Genomic DNA, 24,372 nt, shown 5'->3' with positions numbered 1-24,372 from the left:
CAAAGTAGCACAGTAATAAAGTAACAAAAGATAAAGTCTATAATGGAGATACAATAATTTTGTTTATTAATATTACACAAAAAATTTAAAATTTTTACAAATTGTAAACATCAAAAATTAGTAAATAGCTTATAAAAATGGCGTGAAAAAGGTTTTTTGGAAAGGAATTCAAATTTTAAAAGTAAATTAAAAAGAGCGGTTTTTCAAAAGTTATAGCGAGTATCTTTAATGCCTTACTATTTTGGACTGATCATCCTGAGCCTCCTGATCCTGGCCAGAAACTATGCGAAGGAACAAACTGGATGTCTTTCCCGGTTCACTAAAATCCGCAAGTGAAAATCGGTCGCAACTTCTCATGGAAAGCAAGTGACTGCCGGTGACTGCTCCTTGGCCAATAGGAACACCCTGTCCGGGACTTCCACGCCAATGAAGGGACACCATGGATAGCTCCGAGCATCCAACGCTCTGATCGGATGGTTTCTTGGCCAATTTGAGGGCGTTGGTTAGGGAGAAGAAGCGACCTGCTTGTCCGGCGGGAACTCCCAGCACTCGAGTGGAAAACTCAATGGCCCTTATTTTGGAGGCCTCCCTATCCGGATGAATGTCGCCACCACGCTCCCGTGGACAAAGGACGTCGGGGCTTATGCCCAGTGGACAGTCCCTGGGATCGTGCTCCCTGTGCTTGTCCAGCTCGCAGAACGTGTGGATGTCCTCGAACAGTCCCAGGGCGATGGCTTCGTTGATGGCCCTTCCATTGGCCAGCAGGCAGCCCAGTACGGTACCCGAGGCCATTTCACGGATGTTTATGTGGTAGATGTTATCCGGATGCCGGAGTATGGTCAGCACCACGTCGTTGAAGGATCTCGGTCCAATAAGGTAAAATAGCTCATGTAGCAAGCTATCCAGAACGGGCAAATTGCCGTCGCCACAAAATTGGCATCTGCATGGTGTCGGATCTGTGGGTTTAGTTTCTCTAAAAGATGCATTGGAAGCGTAAATCTCGCTTATTGTGGATTTCCTTGCCAAACTACCGGGTCTCTCATCTCGCCTCCTCAAATCCTCGTGCATATCCGTCATTTTGAGGTCCGATTGCGTTGAAGTGGAATTAAAATTGCGCTTGGCTTTCGAGCAATTGCATTGAGTTTTCTGTTCGTTAACCGAAACAGATTTCCTTTCCGTTATGGGGATATTTTTGTTTCCATCCTCCTCCTTACAAGGACTCGATTCCAGGTCCTTGGGCTTGATAAAATATTTAACTAATTCCACCAGTAGTCCACCAAATGCGTTAGTTTTCTCATCTTGTTCATTGCCACACTTCTTGGATTTCGTGAAAAGCTGTATGAACTGCTCGATCAAGGACTGATAGACCTCCTTTTCCACAGTTTGCTCTGATTGCGATTGTTGTGGACTTTTATTTGTATTCAAACAAGATGTGGAGGAAACTCTTCTTGTTCGAGGAGTTTCGTTTTCAGCTTTTGCTGCCAATTTAACAAATCCATCGAGTAAATTGTCAACCTCCTTTTGCTTTAAATTTTGGTTTGTAGGGTTTACAGAGTAAGGTGATCTTTGGGTTTTATTTTCTTCCGAAATCTTTCTCGAATCGTCACAAATCGATTCTTCGTTTTTGGGTTTTAGGAACACACGATTGAATTGTTGCAAAAAGTTATCCGTATCCTCTAAGCTCTGCGTTGGAAAGGGCTTTTTAGTATTATTTCGGCAATTGGCTTTGTAATGATTATCATTCAAATCGCACTGTGTAGAGATTGCCTTTCGGTTATCCTTACAACGCTGGCTGGCACTGGGTTTTCCGATAACTTTTCTAGAATTTGCATCATTTCTACAAGTGCATTGTTTAGCAATGGGTTTTTGGGTATCATTTCGGGACCTTATTTGATCGGTGCCCTCGGGCTTTAAGCAAATTTTGATAAATTCTTTGGAAAAGTCACTGTACTCGCAATCATCCTCATCATTTTTCTGTGTTGGTTGATAGCGGTTTGCAGGTTTTTTTGGCGATTCGCAGTCCTTTGCTTGGGCCTTGAAGATGAGACTACAGTCAGCGGGATTTCCTTCCTGGGCTTTCCATGAATTCATAGATCCTTGCAAATCTTTCAGAGATTGCTCCTGTTTCCTCAACTTCGTTTCCAGTTCCACTACCCTATCGAGAATTTTGGTGGAGTTTAAAGGCTCTGAAGACTTAGCATCAAGTGGTTTTTCATATTGTGTCTGCTTATCTTCTTTATGCGAAGTAACTAACACTGTATCCGATGTACTTTGATGCATTTCATTTGTAAATTCGGTAGAAAGGGGAAGGCATCTTTTTACCACTATCATGGGACGCTTAAAGAAACTTTTTCGCAATGAACTATCAAAACTCTGAGCTTTTTCATCGTTATATTTCGGCTTATTGGGGACAGTGTCTTGCTTAGTTTCTTCTGGAACGATAATTTCCGTTTGAGATTGACTACTCTTAAGGTCCAATGACAAAAATGGAATCGATTGTGTTTCGGCATCTTGAAGTCTTGGCTGAGATTGAGTGGATGCATCTCGGCTGATCCTACTATCCAGCTGGTTCCCATTGGAATTCGGTTGAATTGCCGTTTGAGTGGCCATGTCCTTGGTGGAAACGGTTTGGGTGGATTCCGACACGGTGGCCATTCCTTGATGCTCGAAGTACGAGGGTTTTTCTACCGAGCAATCCGAAATGGAGCCGCAGCTGCAAGCTCTTTCCGCAGGTAGACGACGACTAATGTCCGACCTGCAGGTCATCAAATCCGTACCAGAAGCATCTGCAAGAGTAATAAAATGATTTAATGGCACATCTGAAGCACTACCTGAAAGCGTTTGCTGGGTGGTATATAAGACCGTGACTTATAAGTAACCATTCAGTTTACAATTGGACAACAAACAGAACTATGGTGAGTGGTAGAGAAAATTCCAAAATATATATTGAAGAATATAGTAATATAGTAATATAGTATAGAGCACAGCATATATATTCAGATAAACATAAACTTGCCTTGGGTTATTTTAAATATTTAGGAAAATATTACTTTGCCTTGGGTAATTTTTGCGTACTATAAATGATGGGCTCATCTTTATGGTCATGTTTAGTCCGTTTACTAAAAATTAATTTCCTTCAATCTTATTCTATAATAAAATCAAATTGGTATTCCATTAAGTGAAGCACCTTCTCACAACAATGATGCCCTTACAGATTAATCGTCGCCAGCGTTTGGAATTCGCCCTGACCCTTTTACCCTACGATCCCGAGACGGTGCAGCTGTCCGAGAAGCAGAAAAAGGTGGAGCAGATCATCGCCCGCCTGCGGACGGATCACTCGTTTTCGGAGGAGGAGAGCGACGATGGCAAGATGCGACGGCTGCAGGAAGCCAATGAGTTTGCCGACAGCGCCATGCGCCACATCGAAATGTCGGACACTGGCAAGCTGAGCACTCTGGAAACCCTGACCCTGGCTGCTGAGAAGCTCCTGAGATCGCAGCGATCGGAGGACTTCGAAGACATTGTGCAGGATGTGGAGAATGCGCAGCTGATGAGGAGCACCATCCTGGCGGTGAATGAGGCCCGGATGAAGCTCATCCAGCAGTGGGAGCGCAGCAAGCGCAAGGCCCTGGATCTCCTCACCATCGAGATCGAGAAGGTGCAGGAAATGGACCAGGAGCAGGAGCAAGCACACGAGAAGGATCGAGAGCAGGAGCAGGATCAGGATCAGGAGCAGAGTTCGGAGCCCTTCGACGTGTTCCGAAATGGAACCGATGAGCACAACACCTCGACGCCAAAAACCAACGACGGGGAGATCGGATTGGATGATGACGATGACGAGGATTATGTGCCAGCTGGCGAGGAACCAGTGACGAATAAGAGGAAGCGCATCAAGAAACCCGTGACATCCACGCCGAATGCCAAGCGTCCGTGTCCGGGCTTCGAGTTCGACCAGGACAGCGAATCGCCCATGGTGATGATCGGTCCCAATGGCACCGAAGTATCCCGCGTCAGCCTGAGCGCCATCAACTGGGACATGACCGGCCCATCGATCACCCGCAAGTTGCTCTGCGAGATCTTCGACCGGGACACCTTGGCCCACCACACGTTATCCGGAAAACCATCTCCGGCCTTCAGGGACTGCGCCCGTCCCAGCAAACAGCAGCTCGATCCTCTCAAGGTTGCCGACTTGGTCTACCTGATGACCAACAGTCTGGACATGACGCCGCGCGAAGTTCGCACCGCAATCACCACAAAGTGTGCGGATGAGAACAAGATGCTACGGTCCCGACTGCAGCGCAGATCCAAGTAGTAAGATTCCCAGGAGAATCCCAGAAGATGTCCTTAGCTTCAAGAATTCATAGATGTTTCCTTGGGGGGACTGACTGACTGACTGACTGATTCCTCCGGGTTTCCACAACGATTGCTTGGAATTATTATTAGCAAGTTTGGATATTCTTTTGCATTATCCCTAAAATCTATTATGGCCATTTGTAGCCGATTCTCTTGTAAACTTATACCCGGCTCAGCCGAGAACAGCCAGTGCTCTTAAATTAAAATAAAATTACCCATTTTCTTACCCACAACATGTCTGGATTCGTATGAGCGGGTCAGGGAATCATCGCTTTTGGTCTCCTTGGGAAAATCCTCGCACCTGAAACACAAATTCTAATTGCAGAATAGGAAAACGGCAAAGTGTAGCCAATTCTTACCTATTCAATAGCATCAAAAATTTGTTATAAAGATTTTTGTTCCTAACCTGGTGAGCAACCGCACTCTCTTCGCCGAATTTTTTCATTTCTTATTGAACTTAACAGATAATTTGTAATATGTGCAAAATAATAGAAGTTTGATTGCCTCAAACTAGAGCTGGGAAACTATCGATGGCACTATCGAGGTATCGAATGAGCAACAATCGATAGTTTTTTGTCGCTATCGATGGTGCTGGGCATTTTTTTTACATCACTTAACTTTGCAAAAAATACGAGGCTTGGTTGCAGAATTTTGGGTAGGAAAAATAAAAAAAATTAAATATTAAACCTTTCAAAAAATAATGCATTTTAGATTAACTTAAATTGGAGGTAATGATTGTAGTTTCGAATACTATTGCAAAAAATATATACTATATATGATATATACATTCAAAATTGCTTATAATTTTATTATGTATAAAGAATCGTACAAAAAACGGTATAATCGATAGTATCGAATTTTCGCTCCCAAAACATCGAAAATATCGAATGGGACCACCATCGATAGTTTCCCAGCTCTACCTCACACGAACTTTTTTTCTTTTAGTTTACAAACATTTAAATTATGGGTCTATGCATGTGTGGCTTCCCAGAAATAAATCTGCAATCAATGTCGAAGGCTTGGGCTAAGATCGACTTCTCAGACATAAAGCATTATTTATTCGCTTTATCAACTAGTCAATACAACTTGGAAGCTCACAATATTCAAGGGCCATTTTTCACACATGCACCCAAGACGATGAAATTGATGAGTAATTCCTGCAGCACAAGAAATTCGTGTCGGAAAATAAATGGAATAATCAATTTTCGGTTGTCGCTCTGACCAAATCGTGTCAATGTTTTGAGAACGTCTCTTTTTTTTTGTGCCCATGTATGTATGTATGTATGTTTGTAAATATTGTATTTCTTTTTCCCCTGTGATGTACAACATTTTCGATATGCAAATGCTTTGGGAAAAGGCAGACTGATTTAAATATACATATTTATGTGTGATGCCAGCCAGTGTGCCGATGTAAACATTCCATACATATACATATATATAGTTTTCCCTCCTCTGGACCACAAACCGCAAAGACAGGGGCTCAAGTAAACTCTGCCTTTCGAATTTGCGGCGAGGAAATTGTATAAAAATGTAATTCCCAAACATTTGAACGAAAGGACGAAGGGCGGGAATAGTATAAGGAATAGACGACCCAAAAGTATAACAAATAAACTCGGTAGCGATTCCTTGGAGCGTTCATCAAAGCAAAATTGATATCAATCATACGCACACAACCGCCCTCACAATCGTATCGCCGTCTATCTGATGGCAAATTGAAACATTATATAAAGAATTGGCCCGGCCAGCCCACAAACTACCCATTCGGCAAATTGCCCTTAAAAATAAAACACCATTAAGGAGAGCCACAAGAAAAAGTGTATTAAATTTAAAGGAATTTCCACGAGTTGTTTGTATTCGTCGTTCGTTTTTGTTTGGCAAAAACTCAAAGAGGAGGGAAAACCTTCAATGGATTTTCCTCATCTTTGGCTTCAACTTTAAAGGTGAAGAAACAAAACAAAGGCAGCAAAAAGAAAACAAAGCCGCCGCGGCCAGGCGTGACATTGCTGGAAATGTATGCGGCGGAAAATGAAGTCATTACTCGAAGGTAAGACCCAGCTGAAAAGTCCCCCTTCCTTCTTCCCCCTTCCCCCCACATAAGTCGAACCAAAAATCAAAGTCACACTCCCGCAGATCCCGCAGACTTGGCTTTGCCGTTTACCCTTTCGGAAAACCCTAGTTTTTTTGTGCTGGTTTTCCTCTGGCGAAGTGTCAACGGCAGTCGTGCGTCTCCATTCCAGTGCCACAGCCACGCATCGCATCCCTTGGATGTCCTGCTCCTGTTCCTCTGACGATGACGATGATGATGACGATGACTCCACCCAACCGCTGTGTCGTACAATAAAAGTAGCAATAAGAAACACAAGTAACGATGATGCCAAGGATCTGGATGGAGACATGAATATCCTGTCGGTAGTCGCTAGTCGGTAAAGGACTAAATCAAAACTGACGGAGAAGGTAAATATGGAATTTATTTTCAAGTTTTGTATAATCGCATGATAAGCATCAAAATGTTTATGTTTATGTTAAGGCAACATTAAAATTGAACAATTTTTACATTTACTGGAGAACTAGTAAACTTGAGACTAAGACAATCTTCTTATTATTACTGTTGGTGTAGGTAAAAAAAAGCTTTAAATTAAAAAAAAAATTAGCATACCCCGTTGAGTACAGGAGTATGGGCAAAGGCCACGACAGGATAAACTCCCCTTTAGACCAGCCACCGCCATCTGCCCTTCGATTTGGCCCAACCGAGCTGACAATGACATTTACACTTCAGCTGCTGCTTTGCTTGGATTTCTTGCAGATGATGAATGAGCGAACGCAACGTTGACGCCTGTTGTGCTCGGTTAAGTCAAAGTTTTTCAGCATTTAGCTCATTAAGCAAACAATAGTTATTATCGCCATTGGCTTGAGTGGTTGGAGCGTAGAGCTTGACGATGGCACTCGAGTCCCTTAATGAACTGTAGCAGAAATTATTTAACGCTGAGGGCGAGGTAGGAAAGTCCAACTAGACAATTGAATTTGTTCTTTCCGGACTTTGAGCTAAGGATTTGCCTTTTTTCCGAAAAAGGTCAATTAGGCGTCTCTTTATTTTCAGGGTAGGCCGCCAAATGAAAATTTTAATAATACAAACGCTTTATTGTAGCTGCTCCTGTGGCTTGTTGCTTGCCTCCAGAAACTGCATCAAATGCACTCAAAAAAATTTGGTGAGAAAGGCATTACATTCTTTCAAGACTAAATAGATATTAGCCAAAACAATAGAGAATCTTGTAGAAAGTAAATTAGGGGTACTTAAGTTAAAAAGATTTAATTAAATGGTTTTATCGAAATTTGTTTAATACAAATATAAATGTTGCTTGTCACAGAGATGGTTTATAATTACTTAAAATGTATAAACTATTTGAAATTTTGAAGCCTGCATGCGTCATAATAATTTTTGAGAAACTATATATTTTTCTGGCATACATAAGCTCTCAATTAATAGGTACCAATCCAACTGGATTGACTATCTGTAAGTGATTTAGCTATTTGTCCCTGTGTATCTCCTCATCCACTGCCTTTGGCAATGTGCCATCATCGGCTTGTCGTTTTCAGTTATTCTAGAGTCGCCGGTGCCGGTGCCTTCACACAACAATGCCCACGAAAACCGAACGACAACGAGCGCAGAGTTAATTGAATTGTGTTTACTCTATGGGACCAGGACATAGTCGCCTCGTCAGTCGGGCTCCGTGTTATTTTGGGACTCCTTTTTGACGAGCAGCCACAAAGGATTGCGACGAAAGTCATTCCAGGCGACTTGCATGCCGGCAAGTCAACTTTTCCATTTGCATCCGTTGCTTAGTGGCTGCTAAGTGAAATATTGTTCAAAATTTTCGGAACATGTGATTCAGTTGCGAGCAGGAGAGTTCGCCATGCCTGCAAAGTATAAACTCGATTTCATTAAAAGTTTGCTTTTGTTACCATTCAAGCCAAAAGAGACGAATGAATTAAGTTTATGCAGCGGAAATTCAGGTAGATTTGTTTTAACTAAAAGGCAAACTTTCATTTTAACATATTTGTATTTCAGGTAAATATAAATAGTTTATTATTGCAAAAGGCAAAGGCGAAAACTCTGTAGTTTTAAACATTAATGTTGATTCATAACAATGCCTGGCATAAACCAGGCAAATTGTAGCAAAGTTTTGAGTCCAGTCTCTGAATAATAAATACGCCAATGCGAGTCTGAACAAAAGCAAAGTTAGCCAGCTAATTGTGATGATAATTAGTGTAATTGGTGGGCAGGTAAGCTGTTGTTCGCCCAAATCTCATCAGCTGCCTCGACAAAAGACAAACTAAACTCGGGGAACTGGAGTTTACCCCAAACGATGCTGGTTTCAATTACGGAATTTTATGATGTTTATGGCCACGAATGTAAAAGCGTTCGTAGCTCGCTAATGCGTCAAGTAGCCGCAGGACATTTCCCCGCCAGAGCAAACTAATTTCAAGCTTGTGCGAAATGCAAAAGTTTCACCAAGTGCGCAGTGCGCCGATAAAAAGTTTCGATTATAATAGACATTTCTGGACGCCGGAAAAACGGGAAATGAGAAATGGTTGGTTTTTGGGCCATGCTACATTTCATTTCAAAAGCCAAGGGGAATTGTTTCAAAAAGTTGTTTAACAGCACCAATATGCTGGTATAAAACACAAATCGTTTGAAAGTTGTGCAAAACAAATTAAGATTTAATCATAGACAATAATACAGGCGGTAAACTTTATGTCATAAATGACGTGATATTTAAATGTTATAGTGATTTAAATAGTTTTAAACTTTATGTTATAATAACACATTCAAAGAATGTGATATTTAAATGTTAGTGTGAAATAACTTCTGTAAACTAAAATAGCTCATACGCCTCGTGGTCGCTAACAGAGCATAACAAACACAGCTGTTCTATTTCACTCAATTTGCACTGTAGCCAACAGGGCGAAGTTAACATCGCTCAAGACTGTCGCAGATATGCGTTGATGGCTGAATCGTCTTTACTGTCTTTGACGTTATATGACAAACAAACGCTTTATATTGCCGCTGCATTGTTTGAACACAAAGTTCATTTGCTGCTTGGCATTGTCTGCAAATGGGACGTGTTCATTAAGTTAACTACGCTTTTACTCACAGCGGGCAACAATAAAAAATAGTTCGAAATACTTTGTGGACCTTTGATATATGGCAATACAAATGCGCTGAGCCACCGACAGGCGAATGACGACAATTTGCTCGCTGCTGTAAATTAAAGCTCAATGGCAATTGGATTGCTGGGGCACACAAGAGTTGGATTTTTCTTTTTATTCAAGGGAGAGCGTCTCGCCCACATATGGAAACCCATTAACGACAGCGCTACTCAACATAATGACAAAACTTTTACACGTGCAGCGGACAAAGTTTGGGTAATCATTTTAATTTTTACGATCTGCTGATAGAGAAACAAAAACTAACCCAAATTGAAGTCTATACAGGGAAAAATGTAATTTTCATGTGTTTCTGTTATTATAACAGTTTTTTAACTTCAGTTAACAAAATACCAAATAATTTTAAAATAAATGTATGGTTGTATCCTATGTTTAGTCATTTGATTTTTAATCATTATTCATGTTAGTCATTTAAATCTTTCAAAGACCGTAAAATTGTTTTCTGTGTACATTTCTGCGATGCTCCTTCCATTGCAGATCCTTTGTTTCCTTCCTTTTCCCGCTGATTGTCCTTGGGTGTGTGTGTGTGTGTAAATAACATTTAGAGACTTACTTTTAATGCCGCTCTGACAGGTTTATTGCTGTGAGTGTGCGAGTGTGTTCAATAGCTTGGGACACCGCATGATTATGCGAAAATTACGCATACGCCGCGTACGCCACGTGCGATTGCTCACATTTGAAGTGCTAAGACCACCTTTGGTAGCTGTGGGAAATGTTGCGAAAATTGAGCGCGACTTTATCAATATTTTTACATGTTTTCATGCATTATTAATGCATTTAATTTGTCTGAAAAGGCGAAACACTCAAAAACTGGCGACTAACGAGCACAGTGGGATAAATTGCAAAAGCTTCCAGCTGAAAAATAGAAATTAATAAGTTAAAGAATACAAAATTCTTATTCAATCCGCTTATTTTTATTAAACATTCTTAAAACTTAATAGATATTTTATAAATTATTTAAAAAAAATTAGAAATATTTGATAATTTAAATAAAACCTGATGAAACCTACGAAGTGTATATTTATCCCATTGGCAGAGGCAAATGAATGTTTTTACGAGGTACCCAAGGCAAGATATCCTATGAGGAATACACAATCATAAAAAACACATCAGAAACCAATTTTTGTGAATACTTTCGTAAATGAAAATCAATAAAATACGCACAACTCGTGTATGTTTTCAAATATTAAACTGAAACATGAAAGACAACATCTTCAAATCGGCAAGGAGGGTGGGTAGCTTCATCCGACTGGAAGGGGAATAAGGGAAAACAAGACGGAAGCGGCATTTAAACACTTTCCGTACCCAAAGACAGGCGATGTTAAATGAAGCGCAAAATGGGCGCAACAATAAGTCCAAATGTGTCTCCGAATTGTTTGGCAATGTAATCAATAAGGGGCGACCTGACATATTTGAATACCGAAAGAAGGCAGAAAGCCCAAAGGCCCAGGGGGTGTTCTATACATTAAGAGGGCCATAACGAGAGGAAACGACAACATTTGAGCCTGATGGAATGCATTGATATGTGAAATGATTTGACGTTTGATTTGTAAATGAAATTAAACGGGCGGTGCAAATGCCAGCAATACGGAGAGACAAGAAAGCAAACAGTGATAAATGAATTCATTTAAATAATTCTATGCGAAACGTTCGATCTAAACGTAATTTATTGCACTGACCTTAATAAACTCATTTTAAAAATTGGGGCTAAGTAATGCTTGCCATTTTTAAATATATTTCCTTAAAATTATTTATTTTATTTCCCTGGCATTTAAATAAAAATATTTATATCCCTTTCAGTTAAATGTTGTATGTCTTGTCAAGGCTACGCAAATTGATTGATTTCCTCCTAAATGACCTTAAATATATTTGCATTTGGCCAGGTCACGACTCAGTGGGCTCTTTCTTTGCCAGCTTTATCGAGTGTTGGAATGCAAAGCATACTTTTTACTTCAAGTTCAAGTTCGTGACCGTAAAAGTCAAAAGAAATTTACCATGTCTGGTATTTACACTGAGTACATTGCATCGATACAAATCATTGCAGTGCGCTGCATTTGCAATTCCTGCTGCTGATGGCAGCCAAAAATTTATGTGATTTTTATTTGCTTGAACTTCCCTTTTTGGCCATGAACGCGGCAGGATGCGGCGTGGGCAGATGTGTTTGTGCAGCAAATGAGGCGTGCAGCCAGGGGCAGGAAGCTGCTCGGTTAAACTCCGCCCGGATACTTGACTTTTATGGCTCTCAGCTGCAATCACCTGCGCTCCATGCGCTTCATTAGCTATTAATTTGGGCGGCTGCACAAAAAAACGGCTGCTCAACGTGGGGGTGTGGCCCAGGTAACACTAAATCGTAACCTGTCTCGCATGCTTGGCTTAGCTTCGACGGGGAAATCGCACAGCATAAGCAGAAATGCCGGGGCGAAATGGACCAGATGTGCAGCAGGAAGTCTCAGGGAATCCAGCTTGCCTGGCAAAAACTTCTCGCATATTTATGTCGAAGACATGGCCAAAATGGGAAATATTTCAGTTATAAGTTACGAGGTTTTTACTTCTAAGCAAGCGTCGTTATGTTAAAAAATCTTATATTGCACTTGCAAGCGGTGCTAAAAAAGGTTAAGACATTAAGATGCCATTTTTATTCGTGTAAGTCTTCAGTAAAATCATTAAAACGCTATCGCGGGATTTAACTGATCTTTAGTACAATTTTCGTTAGGTTTTTATAATAACGAAATTCATTTTATAATAACTCAATTATTTATCTCTTAGACAATTATTATCGTTTTAAAAAAGAGCTGTAAGCTCGAAGCAGTTTTTTGATCGCCTTCATAAGAATATTCGATTCTATATTTCGTAATATAAAAACGGCACGTAAAAACCCCTTGCAAAAACAAACTCTACCAGTGTACTCAACTTCCGACAGCCGAAACAACATAACTCAAGGTTTGTTCGACAAAAAAGGAAACCAATTTCTCCAGCAAAGCGCAAAATAATCTATTAGGTTTGGAATAACACATATTCAGCGATAGGAAATAGACAAGAATACCGTAGCAAAAACGTCGAATTGCAGACAAAAACAACTCCAAGAAACTTGAGAGCAACAGTGGCAAATAACAGGCGGGTGCAGGGAACAATTTCAGGAGGAAGAGGTGGCAAAAAAACCAAAGTAAAAACTGTTCGTTGCGCTCGAACAACACGTCGTATACGCTACGCTCCAGTTGGGCCTGAATCGAAAGTTCTGAGGAGATTTGCGCGACAAGCCAGCAGCAAAATTAGTTTTGCCCGGCCAAAGTGCGGCCCAAAGTTTGGTCAAAACGAAATGGGCAGACAGACAGGCCCTTGAGCTGACACAGATACGCTTACTGATCCAACTCGATTCCGATTCGAACTCAATATCCGTCCGAATGTACACAAAAAATTTCCCAGCACTGCAGGCCTTGAAGCTCTCTTGCGGCTTTTTTCTTGCTATTTTTTCTGATGACATCCTGTTGAGATGGCACGGTAGATGATATAAAGGAATTTCGGCAATTTATTGAGCCAATAAAAACATTCTGACGAGCTAATTCACAAAGAAACTTCATAGAAATCAGGGCAGAATTTTTCACTAGCTTGGCAAAAAAAAAATCATATCGTAGCGATAGTCCAATGAGAAAACAGAGGGATTTTAAAACATTTTCCCAAGAAAACAAAAATTGTTTATAAAAAAAAGAGAAATATTTAGGACACAGCTCTAAAGGCAAACAAAATCAAAAGGAAAAGAATATCGAAGAGTTACTTGTAAATTAAATAAGGATGATTATTTCATTAAGCCCATTTTTAACAAAATGTATAAACATTTCAGAACTTTCTTGGCCAAATGCACCACAATATTTGCATGCAAATGGCTAATTAATATTAATTACATCAGCGACCTGTGCCAGTGTCGGGTATGCAAGAAATTCGAATTATTATGCATACGCCCCGTTGAGCGAACGTTGGTATTAGCTGCCAGCCGCATTCACGACACCAGCTTAGGCCAATGGCTCGTGTGCCTGCCGCGGCTGCCTTGAGTTGCTACTTAGTTTGGCATAAAATTTTAATTTTAATTGCTAGCATGTGCGTGGCAGTAAGGCCAATGGGTCGTCTGCAACCCCTCTCATTAATTAAGCTTTTAATTAAACTTTTCGTCGTATTATGCGAGTGCGTTAAGTTGATTAACCTGGAACCATCTCAGAGGTGTCAATGTTTAATGCATCAGGGGTTGTATAGCCTCCGCTCCCAACTACGGGAATTTTTTTTTATGAATTTTTCATCGCCAGCACACACAGGACATCATCGGCAAGCTGAGCTGAAGCCAAGTTTTCTGCGGAGAGTGAGGAGGGGCGGGGGCTCTTCCGTATAATTTCCATGTGCATATCGATCGACTATCCAACGGATTTTATGGCAATCAAGAGAGGTGTCAGCGACTATTTTCCTTCTCGGAAATGGATGAAGATAAAGCTTCTTTGTTCGAAATGTCAGGGACAGACTCGAGGGTTAAAACAATAAAGGTGTCCGGCGAAATTAAATTGACCTCTTATGGGTCCACTGCAAAACATCAATCACTCTCGAAACTGTCAATTAAAAAGGAAAATGCAAAAATGAAATTAGAATATTGGCTTCTTCTGCGAATTCACATAATTAAAATGCAGGAATTTAAAAACTTTAAATCCATGTGCTTACCTATGCATAGCATTTTAATTATTAAATAAACGATTTGACATTAAACCTCTTCCGGCCTTCAATCGCTCAAAGAATTTTAAGTTGGCACATTAATTTGACCCAACACTTTGAAGTCACCTTTTAATACACCCTTTTGGACAGCCTTTTACGCTGCTCTATACTTTAGAAAGCGGCTTAGAACCCTTTGCTAGGTTTAATGGCCGCTATTTTGCCCTAATGGCTGCTGACAGCTTATTAAAATGCCAAAGTTGTAAACTTTCGTTATGTTTTCAACTCATTGCTGGACACTTTTCAGTCCACAACTTAATTACCAATGCGGGATTGTTTGGGCTGCAGTTAATCAACATGCAACCATAATTTATTCAACTCAATCAACGCACTCGTTCGCTCAGAAAATATCACGCATACGCCATGCTAGCCTTGGGCAAAAGAAACCCTCGTTTGGGTTAATTTCTTTTGAATTTTTGTGTGTGCGGGAATTACGAATTGCACAAAGGAGCTTAATACGTTGAGCTTTTTATTATGAAAGTTAAAATGGTTATTCATGATTGACTTTTGTATGCGCTTAAAGAGGCATAACAAATACAGTTAGTTGAAGCCATTTGGCTTAAACTGAAACTGAATAAAATATTTTATTGTTTTTCATGCTGGGCATTGCATTTGTTTTTGGCATCTGCTAAAAGAGACGCTTATATTCGCAGATTTAATTTAACAGAACAATAACCATACGGTTTCGCTTAAATATAAAAAATTGAATCCCTGCAGACAGCAAGCTTTTAGTTATAAAAAAACAATATACATTTTTTATATGTTTACACGTGGGTCCTTTTTCAATGTCAAAAACATGTTGCAAACTTTTAAAGCAAAATTGAAAATAATTTAATAATGAGCCAGACAGATACTTTTTTTTTTGCGATCCAACGACAAGCTGCGCTTGCATTTGCAATTACCCATGCTCAATAAATGTCAGCGGGCATGTAAGCGGCTTGTTAAGTGTTGCATTTTCAGTGTTCATTTCATTTTTCAATTTGTCAGCCGGCTCCCGTCCTTAATTAAAGGTTAAAACGATGACAGCTATAATAAATCAATTAGTGGCACCAATTTAAGTGTGATTAATGTAAATAAATAAAAGTGTACGGGGGTGAGCATTGATTAAAATTAAATGCCGGTGCATAATGCCGGCACAGGATCGCATAATTCAATGGCAGCCAGAATTTATGCAATCCCGCTTAAACGCCACTTGATAACATTTGCATTGCAAACCAAAGGGGCGTGGTCGAATCCGCAAATGCAAAAATGCAGCGGAAACGGAAGCTTAGCCTGCAGTACTCTGAAAGCCCTGGGCGAATTTATCTTTTGCTCAAACATTTTGCCGCTTTCCGTTCCCCCAAAACTTTTCTGCGGTTCTTGCTCGGCTTTTGCTATCCTCTTTTTCCAGTTTTTGCAAACATTTGCTCCTCTTTGTTGACTGAGGCCTGCAGACTAGGGTGTTTTTTAGGGGAGTTTAAGGTTTATGACGCCTCGGCTTAATTGGCAGGCCCTCTTCAGACGGATTGTGTATGCAGGCGTTTCTGGCTTTTTATGCGATGAGACACTGTCGGTGGAATTGAATCATAAAAGTGTTGCAAATGACACGGCAAATTAAGAGCAGCTGTCGCATTCGTCGCCCTCTCCATAAAAGACAACCAGTTTATTATTTATGGGTGTGAAATGAAGGGACCTTTCCTTCCATCTGCGCCTGGTTAGCATATTGCGTAGTTTCTCCGCTTTTTTGTTTTATGAGCGACCCAGAGTTTGGAAAACCATCAACTGCAGTAATGAACTACTATACTATATATCCAGCGACACCCAGCCCTTTTGCGCGCTGGTGCGTAAGTGCTGCTGGCCGTAAAAAATGAAATGCCATCTCTGCCTCTGCCTCTGTCCCTGATATACATATGTACACGTGTTTGCGTATGCATGTGGATGAGCTGAGGAGTGTTGAACAAAGTAACACGCTGCTCGACATTTGCCTTGATATATCGAAGTCAACAGCCGGGGGACGAGAGTGTCCTTAAGGCAGCTGCGCCTGCACTAAAACGGTTGAAATTTATTTACCCCCCTCCGCATGTGGTTTAGTGAAGTTTTGGGAGATGGAAGGATATGTTGATGATGGATGTGGCTGAGCTAAAATGTTGCAGTTGCAGGATAAACGATGCACAGGATTTGTGACATTTTGTTTTTGGAAAGTCTCTTTTTCCTGGCTGTTTATTTAAATAATATGTTTATTTAATAATATTAAAAGCAAATGGAATGAGGCAAGTTTGTGTTATTAAAAAAATAGTAAATTAACTATTCTTATTTACCCTTAAACAATTTTTTGTTCAACGGAACATTGCTAAAATATTTCCTAGTAAAACACACTTTCCTAATTTTTTCGCTGCCTGCATTAATTTTTTGAATATTAATTAAGGCCCTGTCTTTGGACAAAGCTATGCACTGGCGATGACAAGATATGGGAAATGCTTCTGGTTATAACCACAACAGTCAAAGTGGCCCCACACCCACTACGTCGACTCAGAGCTTTGGCACGTTTTGGTGGTAGGTACAAATCCCATTCACAGACTTCCTGGAATAGGAGGTCGACTGTAGGTGGTCCAGTGGATGTGGGATGTGATTCTGGGCGAGAGGTAGCCCGAGTGGGTGTATTTAAATGATTTCATTAGAGACGCGCGTGCTGGAGTATCCCGGGAGTAGCATCGCATGTAACGCATTACCTTAACTCATTTATCACCGCATTTAACAGCCCAAACCAAAACCTGGACCAAAACGAACCGAACCGAAAACCCCACACAACCCCAATCTGGTGTGTAATCGAGCGCCGAGATGAAATCGCTTTGTGTGACTGCCATACGTAAATAAGAAGGGCTCAAGTCCTGCGCCCAGGATTCGCCTTTTGTGCATGCCCTAGCGAAATTTGTTAATTTCATTTGCCCAGTTTGCACAGGATTCGCTTTCTTTTCGTGTTTGTTTCTGGCCAGGGGATCCAGGCCCTTTGTTTGCCCCTTTTCTGGCCCGCTCTTGGCCCAGTCTTTGCTCTTTTGTTTGCTCTGTGCGGGCAGAGCTCACTTGTAATTATGTTTGTCCTTTAATTGTGCTCATTATGCGTGTGCTGATTAGGCCATGCCCCAAGTGGCTCAATTAATGTGCATGCCACTATGCAAAAAATCCCCACAAAGCCTTAGCACACAGTTGTGCACACTCAGCTAAATACATATATTCTCAAAGGTAACTAATCCGTGTCGTAAAATCAGTTTGAGCTGTTTTTAAATCGCAATAAAATCAGTTTCATATTAAAATATGTTTGAAGTACTTTTTACAATATTAAAACAATTATAAATTGATAAAAAAAATGTTCTTTATATAATAAGCAAACTACTTCAAACTATTATTGTTGTATTAAAGTACATGTATAAATTTCGGAGTAATTTTAAATTAAATGAAATATTATCGAATTCTTAACTTTAATAGCACTCAAAAATTTTCAAATATTTTCAGGCGATTACATGTTTTAGTCCATAAAGTACCCCCTTTATTCAAAAATATTTTTTCATGTGTGTTTCACTACGTTACACGCATTTAAGATTCATTCCAGGTAATATTTTTTTTTTGCTCTCCTTAAACGCATTTAAGATTCATTCCAGGTAAAATTTTTTCTTGCTTTCCTTAAATTCCTCTAAGTTTATTTGCCAAGAAAATGATATATACACCAGCCCAAAGGAATCCCTGTCTGCTGGCCACTTTGCCAGAGGGACAATACTTTGGGCAAACAGAATAAGACAGGGCGAAACCCTTTTGGCACACAAAAGTGGCAAAATAATTGGAAATATGCTCGATGGAAATGTTTGCCTGGACATGAGCTGTCCAAAAAGTGAAAAGCAAATGGGCAAAATCAACTCAATTATTAACTGAGCTGGGGGAAAAGGTGAAATGCAATTCAGGTCAGGGCTCAACATTTGTTCCCTTGCCAAAGGGAACAATTGCTCTATGAAAAGGGTTCGCCAGGTTCACTTCCTTTGTCACTGATAATTGTATTGTTCGAAATAATACACAGAGGTTGTATACGATATTTTTGAAGGCTTTATGAAATTTAATTAGCTTTTATTAGGTTATACCGAGACTTCTTATATCTGCATATATATTCAAACTTTTGTATTGAGCACAGAAAAGAGTAAGTCAATTTAAATTCAAACTTTTACTTTTTTTATCTTTTAGTGTGCGTGCTCTACAATTTTCGTCTTTATCACGCTCAATTAAGGGTAAATAGGCTGGCAATAAAAAATCTTGCCTCTTAATCAAATATTCAAAGTACAACAATCAGCCAGAAGGAGTATGAATAATGAGGTTATCGGCCTTCCGCCCGGCATTGAACAGCGTTTTGACAGACAAAGCCAGACTGCCGGCAGTTAGCTTATACATGTACGAGTATATGTATTTCGGCACAAATTGCTGGCAAATATGTGTACAACATAAATAAGTTTTGCTTCGACTTCTGGGCAGTCCCGAAAGGCAGCTCAAGTGCGCCGGCAAATGTATGCAACAATAAAAATTTGGCGCGCTTGTAATGAGCATTTTTATGGCGAGTGGCCGGTCAGCTCGGGGTCGAAGTTGAGGCCGGCCAACGGGGCGTATGAATAAACGAAACAGGCATTTAGCATGCCAACGACGTGGGACGTCGGTCTAGCTGGGGTCTTAATTTTTTGCTCTGAGTTTTCAAGTTTCCCTGGCAGCGGGATCAGACGATAAGCTGGGCAAAAGATTTCCGTTTTTCTACCTCCGCATTAAAAACTCATTTTGCGAAACTTTCAAGGGCCACTCCAAAGAGGATCAAACGAGGCACGAAAGCGAAAGTCCCAGTCAATCGGCTTAATTTGTCACCACCATCGACCAAGGAATATTTTAGACAAAAAAATTGAAAAACAAAAAGGGGGAGAAGAAAAATCAAATGCCTGGCTTTCTGGCGTCGGCCAATAATGATTAAATATTTTTAATTGCAACGCCAACGCCGGTCCTATAGGATTATGTCAGCTCATTAGCGTCACTTCTCATGGCATTTTCCCTGTCATTTTAGTGCCCCTGGCAGTGGCATGATTAGCTGTCCCAGCATATGGGTTTTCGGGCGGATGGGTGGGGCTGCAAATTAGCATGTGACTGACTGCCATTTACGCGTTTTTAAGCACCGCCTAAGTCGGACCACTCCATCCAGAAAAAAAAGGGAAAAAGCATTTGGGTCAGGGAGACGAGCTAGCTGTCATGTCGCATTTGGCTGATGCTCGTACCCATTTGGCTGCTGACATCCACAGCCATGAATGCGCTTTCCCAGCGAACCCTTCATCCCAAAAAGCAGACACCCAGACAGACAGACAGACGGACAACCAAAAAGGGCGACAGGTCACAAGCACTCTTTATCTCAACAGCGGCATTTGAATACTCTTTAAAAAATATGGAAAAAAATTTGTAAAATCAACGAAATATGCAATAGTGAGAACCAGATTCAATACTACCTTTTTATATATTATATATTTTGTGAAAAAAAAACGTGTAGAGAAAAATCAGTCTAATTACATATTTTGAGAGGAATGTAAGTTTTATTTTTTTACTAATACATAGATAGATTGGTAGTAAGTTTTAAACTTTAAACTTCTTCAAATCTCTATTTTTATTTTAATCATAAAAGGGCATTTAAATTTCAACTATTCTGGAGTTTATATTTTCTTTACATTTACCTGAATGGCTTTCCCTTTTGGTTCTCCTCGTTTTTCTCCTTTTCTGGGCAGTATGCGTTGACTAATTTAATTTGCTTTTACTTGGAACAGAGACAGAAAACAGGAGACGTTGCCGCGTAATTTATTTCACCGCTAATTTGTATAAATTTCTCCTGCAGTCGAATTGGGACGACTTGGTCCCATCAAAAGAAAAAGCATGCCCGGTGAATACCTGTCCGTTCTAATGGCCGTTGCTTATGTAGTTCCAGTCGGCCCCATTCCACTAGGGAATTTTATGCTTATAATTAAGTGTCTTGTTGGTCGCCTTATTAGACATACACGCGATTTAATGCCTTAAAGCTATAAGCTTGTTGACCTTAGTTATATATAGTGATGAAAGTTTCTACATGGCTATCAAATTATCTTAAATTATTTTAATGAAAAAGTCAGCTTGCATGTGTGGCAACTGATAAAGCCAGGAGCTCTGCAATAGCTAACCAAAGAGTAATAAAATGACGTTTTGGAAAACCCAGTAGTGGGTTTCAGTCTGATTAATTCATCTAATATGCGTTTGCTTTCGTCACTCGAGTGACCGGTGTCTACTGTTGGAAATGTCCGTGGTGTGGGCTAAGTCGTCGTTCTTGACAATTAATCTGTCTCTGCGAAGGGTGCCGATTTATAACCGCTTTGTTCTCATATGCATGTATTCGGGAGGAGCAATTTTGACATTCGGTTAAACACATCAAGAATGATTTATAATTTCCTAAATCGAAACACCTAAATTGTAGTATTTAAAATTTAGCATAGTTAGATAAAATAAAATAAAACTAAACTAAATTAAATTCTAATGTAATCAATAAAATGTTCATGGTATTTTACATGTAGAATATACTTACTTACATTTTACGTGCCTCGAGAACGTATAAAGCTGGTCTTTGAGCTTTGCAAAAGCTTTCAAACTGTTTTAATACTTAGATGGCGCCAAAAATATTTTAAATCGTTGACATGATGTTAACGATTTTATTTATAATGTACGCAGCTACTCTTTTAAGAAATCGTGATCCATCAAAATTAATTAATAAAAAAAAGAAAGCATTTCTAAATCTATAATATATATATATTCCTGATCAGAATCGATAGTCGACCGTCTGTCTCAACTATACTTATACCACTCTTATATTAAAATATATTTTAGCACTGAGTCCAACCAGTTTAGAATGGTTAGAAAAAGCTTCGTAGTTCCTGTTGTGATACTTAGATGGCGCTTAAGCTCGTCTGTTTGACGACTAACGTTAAGCGTTTTGTTTTGTCTGCTCGTTCTTACATATTACAAGGGATGTATGTAAATATTTAGTATAATTTAATTCAAGTAAAATTATTTACAAATTACAAAATAGCAAGAAAGAAAGCAAACTTCGGTTATTGTGTCAAAACAAAATTAATTGTTTTAAATCGATCGGGGACGGATGGTATAGGTTGCTAGCTGTTCAAAATAGCAACTCTTTTGACTTTGGGTCTTATTTTGGCAAAGTTACAACAAAAAGACTCTTTAGAAATTATTTTGTTTGAAAAATCGACAAAGATCACAAAAAACACATTAAAAACTTGGTTTTTGTGTCAAAACCCTGGCAATTGCTAAAATTAAATATTCATTAAAACATCTTATGTTAGGTATATGTACATATGTTTAAAAACATTGAATCTATGACGATTTTCAACTCAATTATTCAATCGGTCTAAAGGCAGCTTTAGATATCGTTTTCCGATTTAAAAAAATTAAAAGAGTAATTTTGAATTATTAAATCAATAATAAGTCCACATCCATAATTAAAAAATTATCTTATATTTTTTCTACCTTGTTATTGCAGCTTACAGCAGATACCCAAATAGATTGTGAGCATCTGATTAAAAGGCCTTTCAGCTAAACAGCCAGATGCCTGGAATCTATTAACCATCGTCGGCTGTTAAAGGCAAGTGGAGCCGGGTGACACGTGTTAAGAAATTCCCCACATGCACATGCACATGGCAACTTGCAACTGGCAATTGGCAACTGGCCGGCAGTTGAAATGCCACACAGCAGCAAAATGGACAGCGGACCGGAGTCTCATGCATATGCACAACATGGGAGATCCTCGGACCCGACCAGAGACCCTTTTACTTGTTTCATAACAAATGACTAACAACATGGCCAAGCGACTGGCCATAGCTAGATAAACAGCCCCAGCTGCAAAGGCACAAGAGAAATGCATGCCGTCGTACTTGTATCTGCATCTCTGCATCTGAATCTGGATCTGGAGCTGGGCATCTGTGGATCGGTGGATCTGTGGATCTGTGGATCTGCACAGCGGGCCGATTAGTCGAAATGATGATCAAAGTGCTGAAGCCTGGGATTGGGAGCAAGGGGCATCCACATGCACAACCACATACACAATCCAAATGCAGATCCATTGATTGCGTGTGGCAAACAAACGCCACAGCGGGCCACTTTGGATCGGCAGGAAGCGCCTTCTGGAGCGCTTATCGCGATCGTTGTTATCTTCTGCAAAATCAACCAGTGGTCAGTAGTTCGAAAAGAGATTCAAGATTCCAGACTCGCGACTCTCGATTCGCCGGCTTAATATTCAATTTGTGCCAGCGTTTGTTGACTATGCCCACACCAGTCAGGATGCCATGTATTTGTATATTGAAAATTGCCTCCAATCCGCTGGCGGCTTAACTATCCTCCTCACTTTCCCTCGGCAGTAAATGCCAAAATCCTGGATCTTAGTCTGCAACTATCAGTCGTTGCAGTGAGAAAATAGTTATTTAATACATAGCGGCATATTTTCAATCGCGGTGTGAAGGTTTAAAATTTTGCTTACCTAGGCACTTTATGAAATTCAATAAAAAACAATCTTGATTAATGACATATTTCTGTTTATAATATTTTTTAACGATAAAATAATAGCATGTGTTTATGAGTTATTCAAAGCTAACCGCTAAGTGCATTTTTATTTGTTTTTTTTTTTTAAATTCTTAACAACCTAAAAGTTGGACGTCGTTAATGAATCGTTATAAAAATCAAAAGCTATACATCAAAAAGTGTTAAAACAATTTGTAAAAATGTTCTTATATGCTATGTTATTTTTACCTATTTTAAACTACTAAAATTTGATTTAATGTAAATTATTTATCTCTACAGTTTCAATAGTTTACTTAAAACTACATTATGTCATAACCAAAATTTCACCTATGCCAACTTCAAGTTGTTTAATTGATTTAGGCTTGAGTACCATTCAAAGCATTTGAAAATAGGGTTGCTTATATATTTTAATCTCCACTTCTTAGCCATTTTTTGTGACAGTGTGGCCAAGCAATCAGCGGCCAACGTAGGCAGGCACGTAGCTCGGCTTCCGCGCCGCGCAACTTGTTGCTGTAACACTTCATTTATTTTGATAACCATAAGATTGCCAATAAAAGTTGCATGCCCAGCCGATGCTCTAGTCCGCTATGGTGCCCCCCTCCTGCAGCATCCTGGATCCCCCATTCACCGGACAACCCTTAGCCTGTACCTGCTTGATTGAAATTGCCACTGACTGGCGGGGGAAGGAGAGTGCCGCCTGTTTTGCGGCCAGATTTGTAACGCATTTCCATTTTGGCGGTTAGTGTCAGTGGAGGAGCGCTCCGAAGTTGACAACTGATACGATATGGTTCAGGGCCATGGATTAGGCCGGCCAGAGAAAATCCACTTAAATATTATCACGTGACTGGTTGTCATTTTATTTTATAAGACTTTTGCCAGGTCAGATAATTTTATCTCAAAAAAATATATAAATAAATTCCTTTTAATGGTGTTAAAAAGTTTAAGAAATTGTTTAATTACTAATTAGATTATTACTACTTGTAGGATGGTATTTATTCCATATGGCACGAGTGGTAAACATATTCTTTTTTTCGATTTGCCGCTGATCGAAAGTTAGCACTGCTGCCAGTGCCGCAAATCACTGGAGTTAAGAGAGTGTAACTGTTGTGCAGTTTTTGGGCCCCAGTGACATGGTCGTAAGATAGCGTTTATGTACGATACTCAGGCTTTTGGCTCACTTCGATACTGCTCCTTTTAAGGCCAAGCTTACATCCATGGCCTGCAGCTGTGTCAATGCCTTGGCATTGTTTTCTTTTTGGCTTTTCGTTGGGGGACCAGCAACAGCAACGGCACCAGCACCAGCACCCCTTCACCCAGTGACTTTGGCTGAGATCATCGTCATGCCATCCGCCACATTTTGTTGGCAATTTTTCAGTCACTGATTCGTTGGTCGTTCACTTCGTGTGACTTAGTTTTCTGCACGAGGTCATCATTTTCCATTTCCCCCAC

The 24,372-nt window shown here is 39.9% G+C and overlaps 2 protein-coding genes and 1 long non-coding RNA gene across 3 annotated transcripts; 2 read left to right on the top strand and 1 right to left on the bottom strand.

Moving 5' to 3' along the window:
- Positions 1–225: 225 nt before the first annotated feature.
- LOC108138620 lies at positions 226–2,766 on the bottom strand. The gene has a single exon (XM_017260909.1). The coding sequence runs from the start codon at positions 2,764–2,766 to the stop codon at positions 226–228; it is 2,541 nt and encodes an 846-aa protein (XP_017116398.1).
- A 433-nt stretch (positions 2,767–3,199) lies between these two features.
- Positions 3,200–4,312, top strand: LOC108138619 (early boundary activity protein 1). The gene has a single exon (XM_017260908.1). It carries the CDS (start codon positions 3,200–3,202, stop codon positions 4,310–4,312), a length of 1,113 nt encoding a protein of 370 aa, XP_017116397.1.
- A 1,005-nt stretch (positions 4,313–5,317) lies between these two features.
- Positions 5,318–22,892, top strand: LOC121467858. The gene is made up of 3 exons (XR_005977883.1): positions 5,318–6,397; positions 6,484–6,807; positions 21,890–22,892. It is a non-coding gene; the product is annotated as an uncharacterized LOC121467858 (long non-coding RNA).
- Positions 22,893–24,372: the final 1,480 nt, after the last annotated feature.

The sequence above is a fragment of the Drosophila elegans genome, unplaced genomic scaffold, assembly GCF_018152505.1.
Source record: "Drosophila elegans isolate 14027-0461.03 unplaced genomic scaffold, ASM1815250v1 contig_814, whole genome shotgun sequence".
NCBI lineage: Eukaryota > Metazoa > Arthropoda > Insecta > Diptera > Drosophilidae > Drosophila > Drosophila elegans.
This window is presented reverse-complemented; position numbering and strand designations above follow the sequence as displayed.